Raw genomic sequence first — 21,257 nt, forward strand, 5'->3', positions numbered from 1 at the left:
ATGACAACATGTGACGCGTTTCGTCTTATTAAGACATTATGAAACTCTATAACAACAATAAATAAAAAATGACTAGTACGCTTTACATTTTAAGTCAGAAAATTATTTTGTATGTTAATGATTGTGTTCTACAAATGTGACAGACGATTTTTAACATAAGAAAAAAACATATTTCTGTGACCTTACAATGATTAAAGAAAACACTTCGTTTTTTACCACTTGAGTTTTATTATAGACTACATGTTTCAGAAGTTAAACTTCCATCATTCAGGTCTGTATAATAACTAAAATATAAAATATAAAATTGTTCTATAAATAAGGAGAGGGGAAAGTAAGGGTATTTAGTATTTTATATTTTATATTTTAGTTATTATACAGACCTGAATGATGGAAGTTTAACTTCTGAAACATGTAGTCTATAATAAAACTCAAGTGGTAAAAAACGAAGTGTTTTCTTTAATCATTGTAACATGTCTTACCACAAAGTTAATGCCGAAACAATAAATAAAATACTGTGACTTTATCTGTGTTAGATCTGTCAGATCCTTGTTCGATCCTTCACTCTTTTTTAAATACAGAATTATATTTGTTTACCCTTTTTCGATTCCTGACTAATTAAATTAAAAATATCTTTTTCTTCTCTCAATACACCGAAAATTGACCAAAAAACTATTGAAAGGTATGAGCTGACTTTAGAATGTATGATCTTGAGTGCATTTCATATAATTTATCTAACTTACTAACTAGCTATCACGCCGCTTTTCTGCAAGGGTAAGCAGAGAGAATAGAACGCCACACAAATCTGTCTTTGCAAATTATCTTTGTCTCTTCACATTCATGCACTTCCTCATACATACTCACTGAATGTACGAGAAGGTGTGTGAATGTACCGGATTAATAACTCTTTTTCTTAATTTCATTAATTGATTCGGCAGTCACTTAATGAAAATAACTTTATTTTTTCATTTAAATTTCACTCAGTTAATACCACAGTTTCTTAAAATTATGTATTTTTTATTAAATGTGTCATCAAGATATCTACCTTTTTTAATACTATGAAAAAATATGAAAAAGTTTTTTTTTACAAGGTCTAATATCAACTGGAATTCTGAAAACTAAGTGAACTATTATCCGAACAGGATCACAGAACCTTTTAAATTTAATAAAAAAAAACCCTTCTGGATTATAATTATTATTATTTATCTCAAGGTTGTTGAAAAATAATTAACGTAATATAAAACAGAGGAATTTTAGTAAGAATCTCACTTATACACAAATATATTTACGGCTCTAAACCCTTTTACCATTTCACTTCTGAATAATAATATAAAATAATTAGATGGCATAACTTGAACGTATTTTCAAAATTAAACTTTGAATGTTACTTACAAAAAACGTTTCGCTTGTCAGGATTAAGTGGAGATAAAAGGAGTCGGGGAAGAGGGAAGGACTCTCCGCTGAGTCGGGATTAATCCGAGTTCATCTTTCTGGAATCACTTCAATTCTGTATTATTATCTTGTCCCTTGATCTATGAGGACGTATATCACCCAGCTTGATTATGACTCCCTGTAAAACTTAAAATTAATTAATTTCTAAATGTTCCGTATATTTCAGTGAACAATGAATATCTTTTAAATTAATATACACTGTCTATACTCGTATGAAGAGTCAAGAGCTGAATATTTTTGATTTTTGACATCTCCACAACGATGAAGAAGAAAATGGAAGTCTGGGTATCTACAGCGTTTATGACATGTCATAGACTGGTTAATTGATCACATTAAAAACATCACACTTGAATAATTAACAGCGCGTTAACCCTAGATAACTAAACTATATTTGTAGATACATGGTAACTATTTGTCAGTCGGACTACGCAATTAAAAACGTGAAAATTATCAAAAGTATTCATTATAAATAATAACTGGTCACGTGACACTTAAGTTTGGTTTATTAGGAATGAATGTAAGAGACATTTAACAATAAATCATTTTTCTGTAAACAAAGCCTGGCGGGTGCGGGGTGCAGGGAAGTAAGTGCGCTTAACTTTTTTGGAGAAGGGCGTCGTCACATGAACGAATGTTTAGTTATCTAGGGTTAAGTATTTTTTAATCATGGAAATTTTTAATTCAAAAACCGATTGAGACCATAAACAATTTGTATTAACATAAATTATCGACGATCTGTCTATTATCAAGAACTAATTGTTAAAACGTTGGTATGTATGAAACTGCTTAAAGAACTATTTAAATTTGCTAAAGACATGAAGAAATCTTAACTAAATTAGTATAATATATTGGAAGAATGTAGTTATTTTATTATTTTACCATAGAAACATTTCAAATTAACGTTTGGGATTTGAGAATCGCACCATTTATTCGTTTCCTTATATTATAAATTTTCGAATAATTTGCATGTGACGAATGATGAATCAGTTGTTCAATGCCTTCATTCATTTAATTGCTGAAACTATTATACTATAATAATTATTACTCACCTACTCATAGCTCTTGATACATAAGCACAAGTCTACTAGAAACAGAGTTATGTACTCGTATTATAGGTATCAGAAGTTAGTTCTGAAAATCGGATAAATCCAAATTGAAAATTTTTTGATTGGCAGTGATGGATTATTTACTCTAATCTAGAGTTCGTGACGTAATATATTGGGAATATAAGGGAACCAACTATAAAACATTTATGTCAATATTATTTGTTACAATAGCATTGAGAAATAAATATTATATTATTATAAAAGTAAAAAAAATAAAAAAAATAATACAAAAAAATAATAAAAATGAAAATGGTATTTTCTGGCGTTTCTCATGTGTGTGATTATAATCCAGGATTCGGACCTCACATACTAATATAAGAGTTTCTGCTTAATAAAAAAGCTTCTTTACATCTCACCAATAGATGTCTCTAGTGAAGTTCTAGTGATTCAAGAACAAGGTTTCTAAATTGGTTCATATATATAGAACTTCCAAGAATTTGAGTAGTGTGGTTGTCAATGATGGGTAGAATTGGTGAATGTTACACGTGTGTAAAGTGGCCACTTAAACCAACCGATGACGGTCGTCAGCCCCGTAAATGCCCAGACTTCCATATTCTTCTTCATCTTTGATGAGATGTCAAAAAATAATATTATAAAAGTAAATTAAATTTACAAATTGTGATTCGTGACAGTTGATTTATTTTTGTAACTGCTTCAGAATGCGTTATCAAAGTATGAAAAAATCAGTTACACCTTTTTAAGTACACAATTTGTTAAATGATGTTAATTAACTTGGATACGTCTATTATGTAGTGAGTAGCTCTTTTTATAACTTAAGAAAATAAATAGAACACAAACATTATTTTTAACGTCATATTGGTATCTACTATTATTCCAACCAATTTCGATAAGCACCTTGTCTTCTTCAGAGATGAATATTATACGTAAAGGGATGAAAATACATCCACCCCTTAAGAAGACAAAGTGCTTTTCAAAACCGGTTGAAACAATAGTACGAAAAATTAAAGTGGTTGAATAATTTTTTTTTGCCCTTTTATTTTAATTAAAAATTTCAAACACAAGCTATTTACGCATACATGAAAATGGATCAAATAGGAAATATTAGTTAATTTAAAAAGATTTAAAACAATGTTGCTTTTTTATTATCGACAGCATTCTTTTTCGAATGAAGCACGTTGAAAATTTTCTTAAAAGAACGGACATGTCTGTTTTTGAAAATTGTCTCCTGATATGTAGAACCGATGAGTTTACACTCCTCCTGGTGACAATTCAGGGAAATTTCAGCCGATGGGGATAAACTTTGTTTTGGCAGGAGGAACAATTATTATCTATAGGTTATCTTAATGATGAATGCCATTAAACTACTTGCAAATCTTAGGAGGTGAGTCTGCGATCACAATCTCTAAAATATCAAATAAACTCATTTTTGTGTTTCCATGTTAAACGGTGGCTTGAGGGACTCCTTAATTTTCGAAATAGCTTGTATAGTTATGGACTGTGTCATACATTCCGTATAGGCACAAGAATAGCGCCTTCCTTACTTTGGGGAAAAAACGTGATTGTTCAGAAAATGTGCAATAATAATCATATTTAAGCAAAAAACGTGCACCATAAGAACATTATGCCATGAATGAAGGAAGCCTTTTTTTTCTTTTTGTGGATTTCTTTTTTCATAGCAATTAAATAATAAAAACTTCATTGACGCTACTGGTATGCATTTCCGAGTGCACAAGGCATTGTTTTTTATAATAATTTGATCTATTCTATTTCTCTTTTATTTTCTTTCCCAAGCCACAGTAATGTTCTTGCACCTTGATCTTCTATATTTAAGTTATATATATTTCATCATATTTTACTCATAGATTCAGAAATCTGAGGGGCAACATTCATCACCCTATCTTCTTCTTCTACTTTGATCATAACCTCAAAAATTGTTGCATGGGGCACTGCATCTGATCGCCATAATGTTGATAGATAATAATATGAGGGTAAAGTGATCAGTTCTGCTCTTTACAAACTATTCCAGGGTAATAATCAATAAATATAAAAGTAACAAAATCTTTTCTTTTTATTTTGAACCCCGCGAAAATCGAATCGGGGACTTCCAGTACAATGGTTAAACGCTAATAATTACAATTTAAAAGAAAACTGCCATTAATCAGAGGTTATCGATTAATTTTTCATCATCTCTTGGAAACGTAGAATTCTTATACAGACAAGTCGCTTAACGTTATCTCCAGATAGACTGGATTCAGAACTTAGATCATTAAATTGTACACGGTGTGTAAGTATATCACATTATGACGTCTGTAGTAAACTTAAGTACTAAACTCTACTCAAAAACTAATCACGTGAACTTATTATTTATGGTAAAAACTTTGTGGTTTTATATCGTAACTATTTTATTGGTTTAAAAGCAATTTTTAAATCGGTATAAACATTTATTTTATTTATTTTATTTATTTTAATTTATTAAAAAAATATATTTGTGTAGTTATTATTTATAAAAATACTTCAATTTCATACTATTTATGTGTGCATAAGCGGCTCATTATTAGAAATAGGTGTCAAATTGTGGTAGAGTGGGTTCGAACCGTGAAAATTTTTGACTCAAGAGTCAGCGACACTTACCACGGGACCACAAACCGAATTTTATAGAATGACATGATAAAACCAACGTATGTTAATAATAATACATTACCCTTTTATCTCTGAATTCATTTTTAACATAGCGAAAACTAGTCCAACAACGTATCCCTGTGTTACAAACGCGTCTTCTGTCAATTGTACATTGTCATGCCATAATTTTTTTTCAGATTTTCTGAATTATTTAACTATCACAAAAGTGTTTTTTGGAAGTTGGTTGGAAGAAGAAGGGGAATCAGAATCAATATTGCATTCTTTACAATCGCTGTAGTAAATTTTCGTACCTTTATTTTTTCCATATACGTAAAAAAATATAAATCCCAGTTTTTTCAATAATTAAATGGGTTATAATTCTAAACATCGAGTAATTTTCCAAGTCTTTGGAAAATATTTTGATAAATAGCAACCCTAAACTAAAGTTCTCAATTATTTTCTGGCTTAAATATAATCTCATATTAATTTTACTTGGTAAATACCACTTTTTATTTAAAATCTATTATGACACGTGTTTCGATGTATTTCTCATCATTTTCAAACACAGTATTTGTAAATGGTTTTTAAAATGACGCGAAATGCTTTAAAACACGTGTGATACTAGTTTCAAAGCAATCGATTTTAAGGAAAAGTGGTATTTACCAAGTAAAATTTATATGAGATTATATTTTAGCCCGAAAATAATTGAGGACTTCAGTTTAGGTTTGCCTTTGTTCAAATTTATTCCAAAGACAATTACCACAAAAAGACTGCCAAATCAATTGATGAAATTGTTGATATGTTGTATTTGAAAAATGATATACCAATTTTTTTTTAAATTGAAATATCAAAATGAATTAAGCTTAATAATCACTAAGGTAGGTCCCTAATCGCTTTTACTGCAGAAATGCGGAAATTTCCGCTGTGATGTATGGCAGAACCACATCATACGAGCTAACTCCACTCCGTGTGTATAGGGTGAATTTCTAATGTGCATTGATAAATAATTGACTACAGGCTGCATTACTGAAGGGTCGTGGGTTCAAACACATCAGGGGAAATCAATCAGTTTTCATTAATTGAATTGGCAGTCACTTTACGGTAATATCTTATAATTCAGCGCTATGTACTATAGGGTGTAAAGTGCCGAATCAATAATTTTACTAAAGATTTTAATACCAACGAAAATTAGAGCAGCTTTTATTATATGGGGGTGGGAAATTACGCCCAAAAACCAATTTCTTGACTTAGGAAAACATCATTTAATTTTTAAGTCAGTACATTTTGTCATCAATACATTGTTATTCTATATTAACATATATTCATTGATTATTCTGTATACATTGATTAATCAATGCAAAAAAGTGCATGCTAAAATTCAATGCAAAAGCAATGCATTTAGAATATTTTATTTATGATCTGTATTGATATATTGAAGAAAACTTAAGCATCAAAAACTTCATCTGTAAAGAAATATAAAATGTATCGAACATCATCAAAAAGACGAAAAAGTTACAATTACATGTTTTTTTTAAACACATATATTTTAATAAATTTGTAGGATATTAAATCATAAATACTGTTATAACAAAGAACGCCAACGCACCACTTTGAACTGAGATTGAGATATATCTTCTTATTCTAACCAGTATCCCCAACCCAATGCTGCAAAGGGCACTGCAACGTTAAAAGAACAGTGTTATCATGATTAATAAATACATGACGGAAAGCTAATCAGCCTGAAGCTTGAAGTACCAATCCATGGTAATATTAAATAAATATTAGAGTGAGAAACTGATGAACTTCCGATGCGGTATCCAAATGTACTGACTAACGAAGGTAGACAATATATTAATAAAAATTACTTATTTTAATTTATTTATTTTAAAGTTACTTGAAGAGTCCTGAAATACGAAAGTGGTCAAAATAGCATCGCAATACGCGCCAGTTCGCTTCATAATGGGAACACGAATGTAAAGCTAATTGCCTATCCACCAGGCGCTCCCGCCAGCTCTGCTGTACTGTGCTTTTCATTTCGAACATTTGTAGAAAGAAGGAAAAACAGAAATAATGGCTTTTATTTAGGTAATGCACTTAAATGTAGGGAAAACAATTTCTTTTTACTTCACCGACACATAAAGATTATATTTAAACAAAATTAAGAGATATGCATCAAATGACCAACTGTCTGCGCGTATATATTGAAAAACTATTTTTTTTAACACCTTACCCATTCTTTTATTTTCAAAAATGTATATTTATTTCGAAGAAAAACTTGTTTTTTCGATACAAAAATGGTGTAAAAAAATTAATTACTTCAAACGTAACTTGACATTAAAGAAAATTATGTTGTGACTTACTGGGAACGACAACTTACTCACAACGAATACTGGACCTTAACGAAATACATATTTATATTGATTTAAGAAAACATTTGTTTTTTACCACTTGAGTAAAGTGGTAAAAAACAAGTGTTTTCTTTAATCATTGTAACATGTCTTACCACAAAGTTAATGCCGATACAATAAATAACATATTTATATACTGATAGATAATAATGTTGCATTTTTATCATGTTTTTTCCATCATCAAATATAATTGAAACTTTGTATGCGGAACTGATGAATTACTTATTGCAATGTGACCCAAATTTGTTCACTATGTGGCCATCAATACTACATACTTAGTCGTTTGTATATTGCTTTATACAATAGGTTTAAAAAATACTGGACTGCGCTGCGTGCCTTCGATAGCTCAGTTGGTAGAGCGGTGGACTGTAGAGTATGATTTCATTGTAATCCATAGGTCGCTGGTTCAAATCCGGCTCGAAGGAATTTTTTCAAGAAAAAACAAAAGTTTCACATTTAATTGTTACACATGGTACTTGAAATACATTTGATTTGAGTTCAGATATTATTTAGATAATTTTTTTTTAAGAAATACTTTTGTACTAACATTTCTTGGTGAAACTGTATTTCATGTAATAAAATAAGAACTATGTAGTATTTTCCTCATTTATTTTATTTGACTAGTGTCCGGGTTTTGTCGTTACTGACATCACCGGTCAAATAAAATAAATTTGGTAAAAACAATATAGTACTTATTTTATAAAATTTTGTTTTTTTTTGTGTAAAATATCAACACATATTTGTATTGATCTTATTGGAAGTTTATTGGGAGACATGTGTATAAAATATATATTCTAATTTATTTCCACTATCTTAATAATTCTTTATTGACTTGCGTTTATTTTATAGAAATTCATATTTATATTTAATTATATTTAATTAAACAATGATTTGAGTTACTAGTATATTAAAATAAAACAACTTATAAACTCTCAATTTTGGTGACTCAAATCATTAAATGAAAATCGAAATAGAGCAGACTCAAACCAGACTTATTAAAATTAAAAATTACAAAAAAAATTAAAAGAGAATTATTAAAAATATTTAAATACTTCGATTGGCCAATAATAATTCGATTAGCTTTGGTTATCCACCATTTTGAAAGCGCGTCGTTTTGATAATCAATTTATCATTTTAATGTGTGATATGTATGCGTGCGTATTAAATCAAAATTTAAATTGTGAAAATGAATCTACCACCCGACGATTAATTACCATAAATAAATATCTCCTATGGAATTAGGGCGAATGAATTCTGAAACAAAATCCCGCACCCTTTGTCACAATTTTCATTAAACAAACATTACCTACGCCTTAAATAAAGGGATGTTTAGGAACCATGGATTTCATTCACGGTGGACTTGAGCTTTCCAGAAACCTTCTAAACCAGTAAACCTTCTCAAAATGGCAATTTTCGCCCTCTGACCTCCACTGCTAGATATAGGCCTCTTCTTCTATCCATTTCCTCCGGTCGGTTGCTGTTTGCTGCTAGTTTTTACCCCCCACAGCGACTATGTCGTCGGACCATCTCTTTTAGGGTTTTCCGACACCTCTTTTGTTCTCCCGAGATCTCTATCGTAAAATTCTTAGGGTCCATCTTGTGGGGTCCTGCCTTGCAATATGTCCTGCCCATTGCCATTTGAGTTTTGCCACGCGATCCAAGATATTCTACTTTGGTTCTTTTCCTGATATCTTAATTTTTTATTTTATCCATCAGGCTAAGAGTAAGCATGAATCTTACCATGGATCGCTGTATGCACTTGAGCTTCTCTGCATTTTTCTTTGTCAGAGACATAGTCTCTAGTCTTTAGTTAGAATGGCATATATTGAGATATTCCACCTTAAACACGGGCAATGCTTTATATAAGAGATATAACTCGATACTGAAACATTCTATTCTGGCCAATTATAAGTTACTTAAAAATTTGAAATCATGTTTTCAGACGGATCTCAAGTTTGTGAATTCTCACATACTTGAGATCAAGTATGTGAATATCTCAGGATTCGGACCCTGCATACAAATAAAAACAGTCTCTGTATAATCAAACTTTTCTCAATCCAACATAGATGGCTGTTGTAAACTCATATGTACTTGGTCATAAGATTAAACCATATATATCTAGTAGTTAAAAAAAATGAGTAGTGTGATTGTCAATCATGGGGAGGATGGTGAATATTGCACGTGCGACCAGCCTATGACAAGTTATAAGCCCTGTAAATGCCTTGTCTTCCATATTTTCCTTCATTTGTGTTGAGATGTAAACAAAATTATTGAAAAATATCTTCTAAGTGGAGAAAATCAAGATTTGTGAAAAAGTATTTGGACACGCTTAAAATGTTGTGGACAGTTTGCAAGGCCTGTAAATGTCCAGACTTTTACATTAATTTTGCATGATGAGATATTTTGTTTCCGTTGAGAAAAAATAGTAAAAATCTTAAATTAAACAATACTCAAATACATTCGCAGTTCTCGAATACCTTCGAAAGGCCATGATCTATGTATAAAAGTTACTGTAGAGGACTCGTGGTACTGTTTGCCAGAGGATATTATTTTTCAGTCATTAGTGTTCCTGAAAAACTACATAAAAAGTTACTCTCTCCATGAAAATGTTATTAATCAAACTTCTCGACTAACTCATTATCTGACAATCTCTCACTTTTATCATAATAAAACGATCAAAGCTCAGTAAAAGATGTACATTATTAATGTTAAATTTGCTTTGAAGTCCTTTGTTCTTCCATATTTTAAAGTACAAAGAACACACATAATGCGATCTCAAATCTGAGTTTGTTATTCTTTGCTCGGTAAACGAGAGCCGTCAGATAATTCGCCCGAAATTAGTAAACCCCCGATAAATTTGTAAACTTTCTCTAAAGCAAAGAAATGGTAGTCGGTATCGGTGAAAGATTTACTACCTACTGTCGATAAAATTCAGAAAAGCGCTTTGTGGTAAAAACCTTAATACCGCATTGCAAAAACAAGCGAACAAAAAAGGCCGTGATTTATTACATGTTAATATGCAAACCATGACTATTCCAGCGAATATTTTGCGCTCGAATGTGCACCATTCCCCGGTTTAAATTCAACTCATTACACAAAACGTTTTCTTGGTCCAAATTACCATTTGCAAATGATACGTCATCAGAACATCTTGTTATTGCGATACTTAGAGGGTAATGGGTTGTGACTTTCGTCTTTTGGGTCACGTTCCATAACGTTCAGGGTCGTAATTTGCCCGTTTTTAAATTGTGAAAATGCCATTTTAGGGTGAGATCTCTCATAATTTGTGGTTTAACATTTCAAAAAAATGTCCCTTCCCATATTCTTAGGAGTAATTTCAACAAGACACGTTACTAATTTATTTTTCCTTTCGCTACGTTTTTATTATCTATATCCGCGTATAAAAGACTTATCATGAGATATTATAGACAACAGAATACAGGTAAAGGTACATTATGTATATTCTTTGATGTAAAAGAACTGACTAACTCTACTGACAAATTACTTACCGTGTAAACGTAGTTTAGTTTTGCAGGAATATTAAGTTTCATTTTTTAATTAAAATTATTGAAATTTAAATTAACCATATAATGTATCACCTTAAATCTAAAGAAAGTGTCCTATTGTTATTTGTGAATAAATAAATAAATAAATAAATGTATGGTGGTAACCTGACCGTCAGTCACACGTAATCAAAGTTATTCGTCCCGGATTCCAAATACTTGGTTAAAGACGTAGAATACAATTGTGTGAAGTAGGAAAGGAAATAGAGGAAAAATAATAGGAAAAATGTAAGGGTAAATGGTAGAAATGGCTCAAATACTCGGAGTACCTTACTCGTACTTTTTTTAGCATCCGCAAATTTGACACTATTGAGTTCTTTGAGAAAAAAACGCAATGAAGAACTAACAAATAATTTAATTACATAAAAAAACTAAATTAAATTGTTTAATTAAAAAAAGATATGGGTGATTTAGTTTTTGCACTTATTTCAAATCTTGGAGAGGTCAAATCAAAAGACAACATGGATATTTATGGACTAAGAGTTCCTTTACACCTATACTAGAGCATTAAATGTCAAATTTTTGTCGAAATCTCTTGCAAATATTGTGATATTTGAACCTCGGCTACCACTGGCCGGTGTATTAAACTGTAATAACACCAGTTCATACGTTACAACAGTTCCTGCAATCTGTAATCAAGAGGGACATAAATTCAACTAAGATCACATCTCAATACAACGTAAGAAGTCATGCATATTGCCTTGTTACATAATAACAGGACCAAATAAAGTTTTATAATTTAAACACGTCTAGTTTCGAGAACTACAAATGTTCTCATCAACAGATAAAAAATATAAACAGTTAACGATTCAAGTGTTTTAATTTTGGCTTTAGTTCAGTGTGTGACCAACGTTAACCCTAGATTACGGGACATTCGTAAAATTTACGAAGGACATCCAATTTGTGAAGAACACCGAAGCAACACATGTAAAGCATGTATTGACAATAAGCATATCATACATCTTAATTTTTTACCGATATTTTATGTCAGTATTTTAAATAAAATCTCAAAAAACATATCGCACAATTTTTTTATAGACCTTTTTTGTCGTACATTTTGCGATACTATTAAGTTACATTGAAACATGGGGTCTATAGTTTAAAACTTTTTTTCTTTAAATTATTAAAAAACAACCATCACGCCACTTCCTTGCAAGGGTAAGTAGAGAGAACAGAATGCTCAAAAATCACGTTTTTGCAAACAATCTTCGTCTCTTCCACATACATGCATATTTATTAAATGAAAATTTGATGAGAATTTTGAAAATAAAATTATTCATTTAAAATAGTATATTCTCTCACCTTGAGTATGAGTCCTCTAGTGATGGAAAACAGATTGAGTCCAGTAAATGCCACTTTGTCAGTATTTGCTTGGTCAAGAAATCTTTGTATCTAAAACAAATCCATCAATGTCATGTTACACCTCGTTACCGAGAATTCCACGTGGCAACAAGTTATTACCGTGTCACTTTATTTGGGCATCTTACATTATTGTGTGACAAATGTGGTCTTCGCCCAGAAGTAATCAAATACATCACTACATATTGTACATACACGAGTGATGGATTAAATATGGCTGGGGAATATAATTCCTTACGGGTGTACTAAATCAAATTATCATTTCATATCTTTATAATATTTCTGTTTTTTATTTGTACTTCCGTAACTGAATTACGAAATACGTAAGGGTGAATTGACTCACATTGAATTGACTCACAAATCCCAGTGACTAATATGTCGCACAAATTTGTACGAATTCTGATGTCATTGTATATTTTCTAATTTTTTTATTTTAAATACGCTTCTTACCTTATGTTTTTCTCATTTATTTCTTTTAAATATGATTCTTATGCCTATTTATTATACCTGTTTATTGTTTTTATATTTCGTCATGTATTAGTTTTGGTTATTTAAAAAAATATTTTTTGTAACTTTATTATATGTATTCCAGTCTTGTTAACCTTAATCCCATGTCCCAAAATGAAAAATAGAAATTATCCATCGGGAATATTATATATATATATATATATATATATATATATATATATATATATATATATATATATATATATATATATATATATATATTATATATATATATATATATATATATATATATATATATATATATATATATATATATATATAAATATATATATATATATATATATATATATATATATATATATATATATAAATATATATATATATATATATATATATATATATATATATATATATATATATATATATATATATATATATATATATATATATATATATATATATATATATATATATATATATATATATATATATATATATATATATATATATATATATATATATATATATATATATATATGACTTATGTATGTAATATGTTTTAAAAAATAAATAAATAGAATAAAAATATAAAAACGCTACTATTCTTTTTTCCTTATCTACTTTTTCTTTATTTCACTATTTATTTGCCTTAAACTAACTAACCATCACGCCGTTTTACTGCAAGGGTGCGCAGAGAGCTAGCAGACTCAAATATCTACTTTAGCTGTTATCTTCCAAAGACAATGACTAGAGGCACGATGCAGGAGCCTAGGTAAGGAACTATCCTGCATCGGATTCCTGATATCACAAATGATGAAAAGGACAGTGGAACCATAAACCAAGCTAGGACACAATATGCCGAACTCTCTTCTAGTGGAACGGAAGGCCTGTTGATGACAGTCAACAGTCCTGCGCTCTCCTGAGGAGTTTTACGTAGTTTTCTCCCAGCAATGAGCAAATGCTGCAAAGTTCCTGACTGTCCCACACTAGATTATCCCTCCTATTCCCAACACAGATAAAAAAAAAAATCAGTTAGAATAAAGAAAAATCCACATCTCAATTATCTTTAAACCATGTACATAAAAAATATCTACTTTATCTAATTCTAAGTTTTAAAACGGCAAAATAAATTTATTAGCTCAAACGGTCTATAAAACGTATATATTAAATGTAATAGAAATTAAAGTAGTATCAGGATAGCAGTAAAAAGTGGAAAACAAGATGGAGAAAAAAAAGTTATGAGAGTTTGCACTAAATTGGTATATTATCTTACTTCTACGCAATAATATTGCGTGGGTATTTCGTGGAGAAGAAATCTAGGTTGCTTGGAGACTGTGTTCAGCCTGGCAGCTGTTAAAGCGACGATGAGGAACCGAATCACGAGATATCCGAAAGAGAATACGAAATATCCAACGTCTATCATATTCGGCCAAAACAATCTGAAAAATTAAAACAGCAAAAGAGATAATTATTCAAATATCACCCTTTTATTAAAATTGTAAACTAGAAAAACACTCACTTTTCTTTGATAAGTTTGCAAGGATCTTCCACAATAATATCCGGAGCAGTGCTAGAAATGGGTCATTTTAAATCAAATATTAATTCACCTCTAAACAGAATCTTTTGATAACATTTGAAAATCGTTTATCCCTTCCTAAATAACGGAATTCACTTATTATTTGGCCAGTTTAAAAGGAAGAAGGAATGTCACCATTCAGTCAGTATCAATTTCAGCTTTAGACATCGACTCAACTAGATACATACAATCGTAAAGTGCAAATAGTGCATCGATTTAAAAAAAAATGATATTACATAGATTATTAAGTCAGATTTTAAAAAAAAGGAAATTAGTAAAGTAAAAAAAAAACAGTTATAACAATTTTAACATTGTTATCTTCTTCATTAAACCTATCTCCGTTTCTCTGACAAAATTAGTACATAGAGAAGGAAACAGAAAAAAAGCATTTTAAAGGGAGACATCAAAAAGCAAAATGATTTAAAAAATAATGAACGAATATTGAAAAATCTCACGAGTGTGATTAAAATATTATATTGTATTTGTGTCATGTCTAGAATATCATAATTTACACCTGTAAAATCTAAATTCTAAATTGAAAGATAAAGAAAGTGTTGCTCTTTCTGTCCAGAAATCGAATGAGAGCAATAAAAGTTTATTTATACTTATATTATTAAAATAAATAAATGATAAGTTTTCAATTCATTACCTTAGACTATTGAACATCTGTAGACAAATTAAGTAAAGGTTGGCTGTAAAAGTGAGTGACATAATTTTATTAATAGCCAAATCGACCCTCTTAACGACTTTTGACAGAGTTACATATTCCCATCTTGCGGAAATCCAATACTTTTCAGACGCATACTGAAAAAAAACTATTTTGTATTTTCAAAAATCACATCCCAGAATGTAATTTTAAGATAAGAATATGAGTTGTACCTTTTCCTCGGATGTGACTATGGAGTCATTTAGTTTCTCGAAACGATCGGTCAAACCTATGCAAATCAAAATTATGAAAAGGTCCTCAAAATTCCACAAAAGGGTTGCCAGGATATTCCAAATCTATAAAAAAATAAAGGTTTAGGAATGCATTGAATATATTTTAAAAGGAGTTCATTTTCACAGCATTTTGAATATGTCCAAATACTCGTTCACAAATCCGGGTTTTCTCCACTTTACAGGAGTTATCTTTGGTATTTTGACATCTCACTATATATGAAGAAGCGTCTGAGTATTTACAGGGCATATGATCTATCATAGGCTGGTTAAGTGATCACTTTACATATGTGTAACATTTCACCACTCTACCATGATTGACAATCACACAATTTTTTCGGAACTCCGAGATATATTGATCAATGGAGAAAAATCTTATTCGTCAACAAGTATATGGACAAACTCAAAACGTTGTGTCTAATAACTTTTCATCACAAGGTTAAATTTTTAACAGTTTCTATGATATGTAATCTTAAGTAGACAACTGAGTCCCCTCAAAGCACCTTATTCCTAAAAGGTAAATACATTTCATTGAAAGAAATGCAAAGATTTACCTGTAATATCATGGCAATCCATAGGGAGTATTCAATGTGGTCAAAAAAATGTGGAAAACATCGAAGAAAGTAACTTTTACTCAGTGGACGAACGGTAGAACAAACGTATACCGTTGAAATCGAAGATATGATACAGAGGGAATGTTCAACTAAAAAAAAACAAAAAAGCTTAAATATTATTTCAAATATTGTAGCTTAATTACGTAGTAATAGAGGTGTGAATAATGAGTAACTGTTACAAAGTTAGTATGGTATTTATTTCATCTTCTCAGTTCATCTTTCTTTCCAGCTGATCTAGTCGATAAAACGATATCTTCTTTATCTTCTTAAGACTTTTCCAGTGCTGGATATAGGCCTCCTCCGTATCCTTCCATTTTTTTCGGTCGGTTGCTGCTTGCAGCCAGTTTTACTCCCCCACAGCGGCTATGTCGTGGCACCATCTTTTTTTATGTCTTCCGATGCCTCTTTAATTCTCTTAAGGTTCTATTTTAAAATTTAAAAACTTAAATTCGTAATTTTTACATTGTAATGCGTCCTTGAGGCGTTTTTTTCTTTACGAAAACGGGGTATATAAATAAGCCAAAATACTAATTATTATAATGTCTTTTTTGCGATTTACTGACTACTATACTTTAAAAACAGATAATGCAATACGGTTCGTCATATTCCTACATGGTCTCTAACAGTTTACTACAGTATATAGGGTACCTACATGCAGCGATACACAGAAAAATGGCGCTGATGGTGCAAAACTTCTTCCGAAGAGTCATCGTGTTTTTGGATTTGTATCTGTTTATAAAAGATGTCTCCGACGAAGATATTTCGGCGATAATTCTTCCCCATTGTCTGGCCAGAAGCAAAAACAAGCTGAGGCTTAACAAAACTGCGGAATAAAAGAACCACATTCCTGCAAAAAAGAAAACCAGAAGTTTTATGAATACTATTAATCAGGGGCGTGCATTCCATGCAGTGCCTACTGTATCTAAATATGTGCTTCATATAACCATTTATGTAGTCCCTACCCTGATCGAAATCTCCGTGAATGGCACTGCTGTCAAATAATCAATCTCTGACTTGTTTTTTAAAAAACTATTTTTTTATAAATAACATCGTAGGATAGATAGATATCGGAATTAAAACTTTCTTATTTGAGAATTACACTAGAAGATCTGATTGATATAATGAATCTTCGTGAAAAGAAATAATTACTCAGTAACTAGTTAGGCAGATAGGATAGAAGGCCAAACTCTTCTGTCTTTACAAAAGTGCTTCAACTCTTCTGTCTTTACAAAAGTGCCACGTCTTTATTCTTGCCACGTCTATGTCTTTACAAAAGTGCTTGGTTTATATCTTCTCATAATCCGAATTTAGACCCGTCCACTTCTAAGATATCGCCATGTTTTCTTTGGCATTCCTCGAATTCTTTATTCATCTATATTTGCGTCTTACATATGTTTTGGCATTCGTTCATGACTCAGATCTTAACCTTATTGACTTATTGATAATGCTTACAATCAGCCTTTGCTTCTTATCGTATTCCACTGTTTCAACATCTATCGTATAAAGTTTTGCCTTTTTACACTGCTTTCTTTTGCTTACTTCATACTTCACTTCTATACCCAATGATTGGTACCAGGACACCACGGCTGTCCAAACTTAAAACACAGTAAGGGACATTTTTTTTGCAATGCGTTTTTTTTGCATTTTTGGACTAAGTAGAATCTACTTAGTCCAAAAATGCAAAAAAAACGTACTCCAAAAAAGATGTCCCTTACTGTGTTTTGAGTTTGGACAGCCGACCAGGTAGTGTGTTAACACTAGTAATCTGACTTCTCAATAGGTTTATAAATTGATTTTACTCACCAAAATTCCTCACATTGAATTCGAAATTGACCATTTTAACCAGACTGAGGAATGAAAATAAAAATCCTCCAATCATCATTAATAACGTGTAACCCATAACACAGCTTTTCCAAGTGAATCTGAAAAAAAACAGAATTTATATTCATATTATTTTTTGACATCTCATCAAAGATGAAGAAGAATATGGAAGTCTGGGCATTAACGGGGCTGACGATCGTCGTTGGGTAGTATAGTGATCACTTTACACACGTGTTACATTCACCAATTCTACCCGTTATTGACAACCACACTACTCAAATTCTTGGAAGTTCTATATATATGAACCAATTTTGAAACATTATTCTTGAATCACTAGAACTTCACTAGAGACATCGACATTGGTGAGATGAAAATAGATGTCTCTAGTGAAGTTCTAGTGATTCAAGAATAATGTTTCAAAAGTGATCACTTAAACCAGCCTATGACGGTTGTCAGCCCCGAAAATGCCCAAACTTCCATTTTCTTCTTCATCTTTGATTAGATGTCAAAAAATAATATGAAAATAACTCCTGTAATTGGAGATAATCCAGATTTTGTAAGTATTTAGACACACTCAAAATGTTGTAAAGAATTTTTATTAATCGCTTTGCAATTTTTAAACATTTCAAAGGTGGTTAAAGATCAAATGTGACCCATACAATAAGAAGGGCAGGTATTTTATAAGCACCAAATGCTTTCGTATAGAAAACATAAATTTTGTTTTATTATTTTCACTCTTCGTTAAGATTTGTTTCTACTAACTTGAGGTTTGATGGATCAGCACTGAGAACTCCCGTGATCGGCAGGAGTCCGACGCATCTCCCAAAGGCGAGAGTTGGTCCTATCGCATAGTGGAAAGTATCTTCTAGCAACCTTTCAGAAACCACAGTGTCCAAACTTAAACTTTTACAGGAAGGAAATATACCTGAATAAAAAATAAAAAAAACAATTAGTACAATGAAACTAAAATTCAAAACTTACTGTGTTTCGAGATTGATCAATATATCTGCTTCTTCTTCAAACCCTTATCCGCATCCCAATGGTCCACAGGGCACTGCATCATATAAACGCAGTGTTATTTTAATCGTTAACATATGAAGGAAAGGTGATTAGCCATACGCTTCAGGTACCAGTCCAGGGTAATGATGAATAAATATTAGAGTTAAACAATCACTTTATACATATTTATTTGACCCCCCTCCCCGACTAGGAAACGAACCCGGGACCTCCAGAACGGTAGCATAGCGTGCTGACCATTACACTACGGAGGCGAACATCTAGGAGTCACACAACCAAGTCATCCAGACATTCATATTCTCTCCTCAAATCAATTCGTCATTTAAATTGAGATATTTCTTTTTTTAATATGAAAAATCGTATTGGGATGTACGACAAACTGAATTTATGAACAAAGATAAAATATACTTTTTTTAAAGATTTTAAAAGGCATTTGCCTCATTTTTTCACTAACCAATGATTTGTATTGTTTGATATTACAATATTTAGTGTTTTAGTTAAATAACTTACATTGCTGTTTCGAATTGATCTCTGATTCAGCAAGTCCAATATCAAATTCGATTACAGAGCTGAAATCACAATCAAACAATAATACAATACAGATTTTGGATCATCAGAAAAATCTCTTATTATATCACTCAGCAATCTTTTGTTTTTATAATATAAATGAATCTAAACAGAAATACTTATTATCTTTTCTCAAGTCTCTTTTTTTCACGTAACCCTTTTTTCTTAATCCGAGAAGAAGTTAGGAAACAAAGTGACATAATTCATAATAATAAGAATTTATGATAAAAAATAACAATACTAGATACTAAATATTAAATTAAATATTTCAAGTTATTGACAGTAAGTATCAGTATTTAATAAAATAAAATAACAACGTTTTTTCCACAAATATGTCGAAAAAAAACAATTGTATTATTTATATATAATTTTATATTTTTAAAGAGTTATATTTAAATAATATTATAATAATAAAATGCAGTCCTTCGAGAAACATGAGTATAAAACTCACACATTATATCAGTAATTTTCACTGTATTGTACGCATTTTCACACGTGTTTTGATGCATTATTTACTAAGTACATTATTTTCAAATATCACGTGGAATGCATCGAAACTTGTCTCAAATAAATTTAAGTGAATAGTGGTATTTACCGAGTACCTACAAAATAAATAGAAAATGGATAGGTATTATCACAAACTGACTGCCGAATAAATTAATGAAATTTCAATGAGATATGTCTGTTGGCTAGTAGATGCTTATGAACAACTTCACACTGACCAGCCAGTATTTTCAAAATTGTAGCCTGGCGGCCATGGGTATAGTGAGAATTGCAAAGCTGGTGATATAACATCAAAGTCACTTTACCTTGAGATATACCAACGAGTATGACCAACTGACTTCCGCTAGTTTGATGTGCGGCAAAAACCGACAATGAGCGGAACCACAAAATGCATGGCGTGAGTCAAGACAATACCAAAAGATATAGGCAAAATGTATCTTGAGTCATAGGCATTTGTGGAAACATTCACTCGTCTTTAGGAGTAGTAATAATATATTTATATATAGATTTGGGGTTTTATTTTAACCTAATATAAAACTTAATTTTAATTTCAATATTAAATATCAAAATCAAACACTTATATTTAGATTCTACTAATATACTTTACTAAAAATAACAAGGCGAAACAATTGTCACAATTTAAATTTATATATGCATATATGTATTAATGTTTTTTAAATAATATACGGTGAGTGGTTGTATACTAATATTATTGACATTTTTGTAAAAATAAATAAGTGAAAATACAATTTAGTAGATTTGATATTAAATTTGTAGAACTCCATTTTAATTTAAATATTAAATGTTTGAATCAAATACTGATTTTTTTGGTCTACTAAATTCTATTTGATTTCAATGTGTTTCTTTAACAATAAAATACGATTTAGTAGACTCAAAAAATCAGTGCTTGATTTTAACATTTAATCTATAAATACTAATAGATTTACTCAGATGTTTGTTCACTCCAATACAATTGAATTCGTTACATATGTTTATAATAATTTCAATTTTGCAATTAGACCTGTTTGGTTATGAGTTTTTTATTAAGCATTGTGTAAAGAAAAGTATTAAAACCTTCTCAAGACTTGCTGTTGTGGTATTTGGTGGCCCCATTTAAGGATTAATCTCTCTTCTTGCCTCCTTAATTTCCTTTGTGTGTCAGTTCTTCTGTCTTTCTTCTGTGATAAGTGTTTTTTCATCTCGAGGAATTATTTCTTCACTTTTATCTCGACCGGCCGTTTCTCCTACTACTTTGCTTATTTTATTGTCTTGTTCGTCTTTCTTGTCAA

At 30.6% G+C, this 21,257-nt stretch overlaps 1 protein-coding gene, 1 long non-coding RNA gene and 1 other non-coding gene across 3 annotated transcripts; 1 reads left to right on the forward strand and 2 right to left on the reverse strand.

The window, feature by feature from the left end:
- The first annotated feature begins 7,878 nt into the window (after positions 1-7,878).
- On the forward strand, positions 7,879-7,968 carry TRNAY-GUA (transfer RNA tyrosine (anticodon GUA)). Its single transcript is given in 2 exon segments — positions 7,879-7,915; positions 7,933-7,968. It is a non-coding gene; the product is annotated as a tRNA-Tyr (tRNA).
- A 3,632-nt stretch (positions 7,969-11,600) lies between these two features.
- Positions 11,601-14,499, reverse strand: LOC148309440 (gustatory receptor for sugar taste 64e-like). Its single transcript, XM_088260122.1, has 4 exons — positions 14,453-14,499; positions 14,207-14,372; positions 12,409-12,498; positions 11,601-11,735 (listed from the first exon to the last, which is right to left on the reverse strand). Exons 2-4 carry the CDS (start codon positions 14,354-14,356, stop codon positions 11,601-11,603), a joined length of 375 nt encoding a protein of 124 aa, XP_088116248.1. The 5' UTR covers positions 14,357-14,372; positions 14,453-14,499.
- Positions 14,500-18,642: 4,143 nt separating this feature from the next.
- On the reverse strand, positions 18,643-21,115 carry LOC148309441 (uncharacterized). The gene is made up of 3 exons (XR_015837531.1): positions 21,043-21,115; positions 19,408-19,466; positions 18,643-18,805 (listed from the first exon to the last, which is right to left on the reverse strand). It is a non-coding gene; the product is annotated as an uncharacterized LOC148309441 (long non-coding RNA).
- Positions 21,116-21,257: the final 142 nt, after the last annotated feature.

The sequence above is a fragment of the Brachycentrus maculatus genome, unplaced genomic scaffold (assembly GCF_059751285.1).
Source record: "Brachycentrus maculatus isolate JH-2025_06_01 unplaced genomic scaffold, ASM5975128v1 h1tg000124l, whole genome shotgun sequence".
Taxonomy (NCBI): Eukaryota; Metazoa; Arthropoda; class Insecta; order Trichoptera; family Brachycentridae; genus Brachycentrus; species Brachycentrus maculatus.

Coding starts and splice junctions, on each gene's coding strand:
- LOC148309440 (XM_088260122.1), bottom strand. CDS start 14,356: ATGATAGACGTTGGATATTTCGTATTCTCTTTCGGATATCTCGTGATT. Junction 12,499..14,206: donor CGCAATATTATTGCGTAGAA/GTAAGATAATAT, acceptor GATTTGTTTTAG/ATACAAAGATTTCTTGACCA. Junction 11,736..12,408: donor CTAGAGGACTCATACTCAAG/GTGAGAGAATAT, acceptor TCTTGATTACAG/ATTGCAGGAACTGTTGTAAC.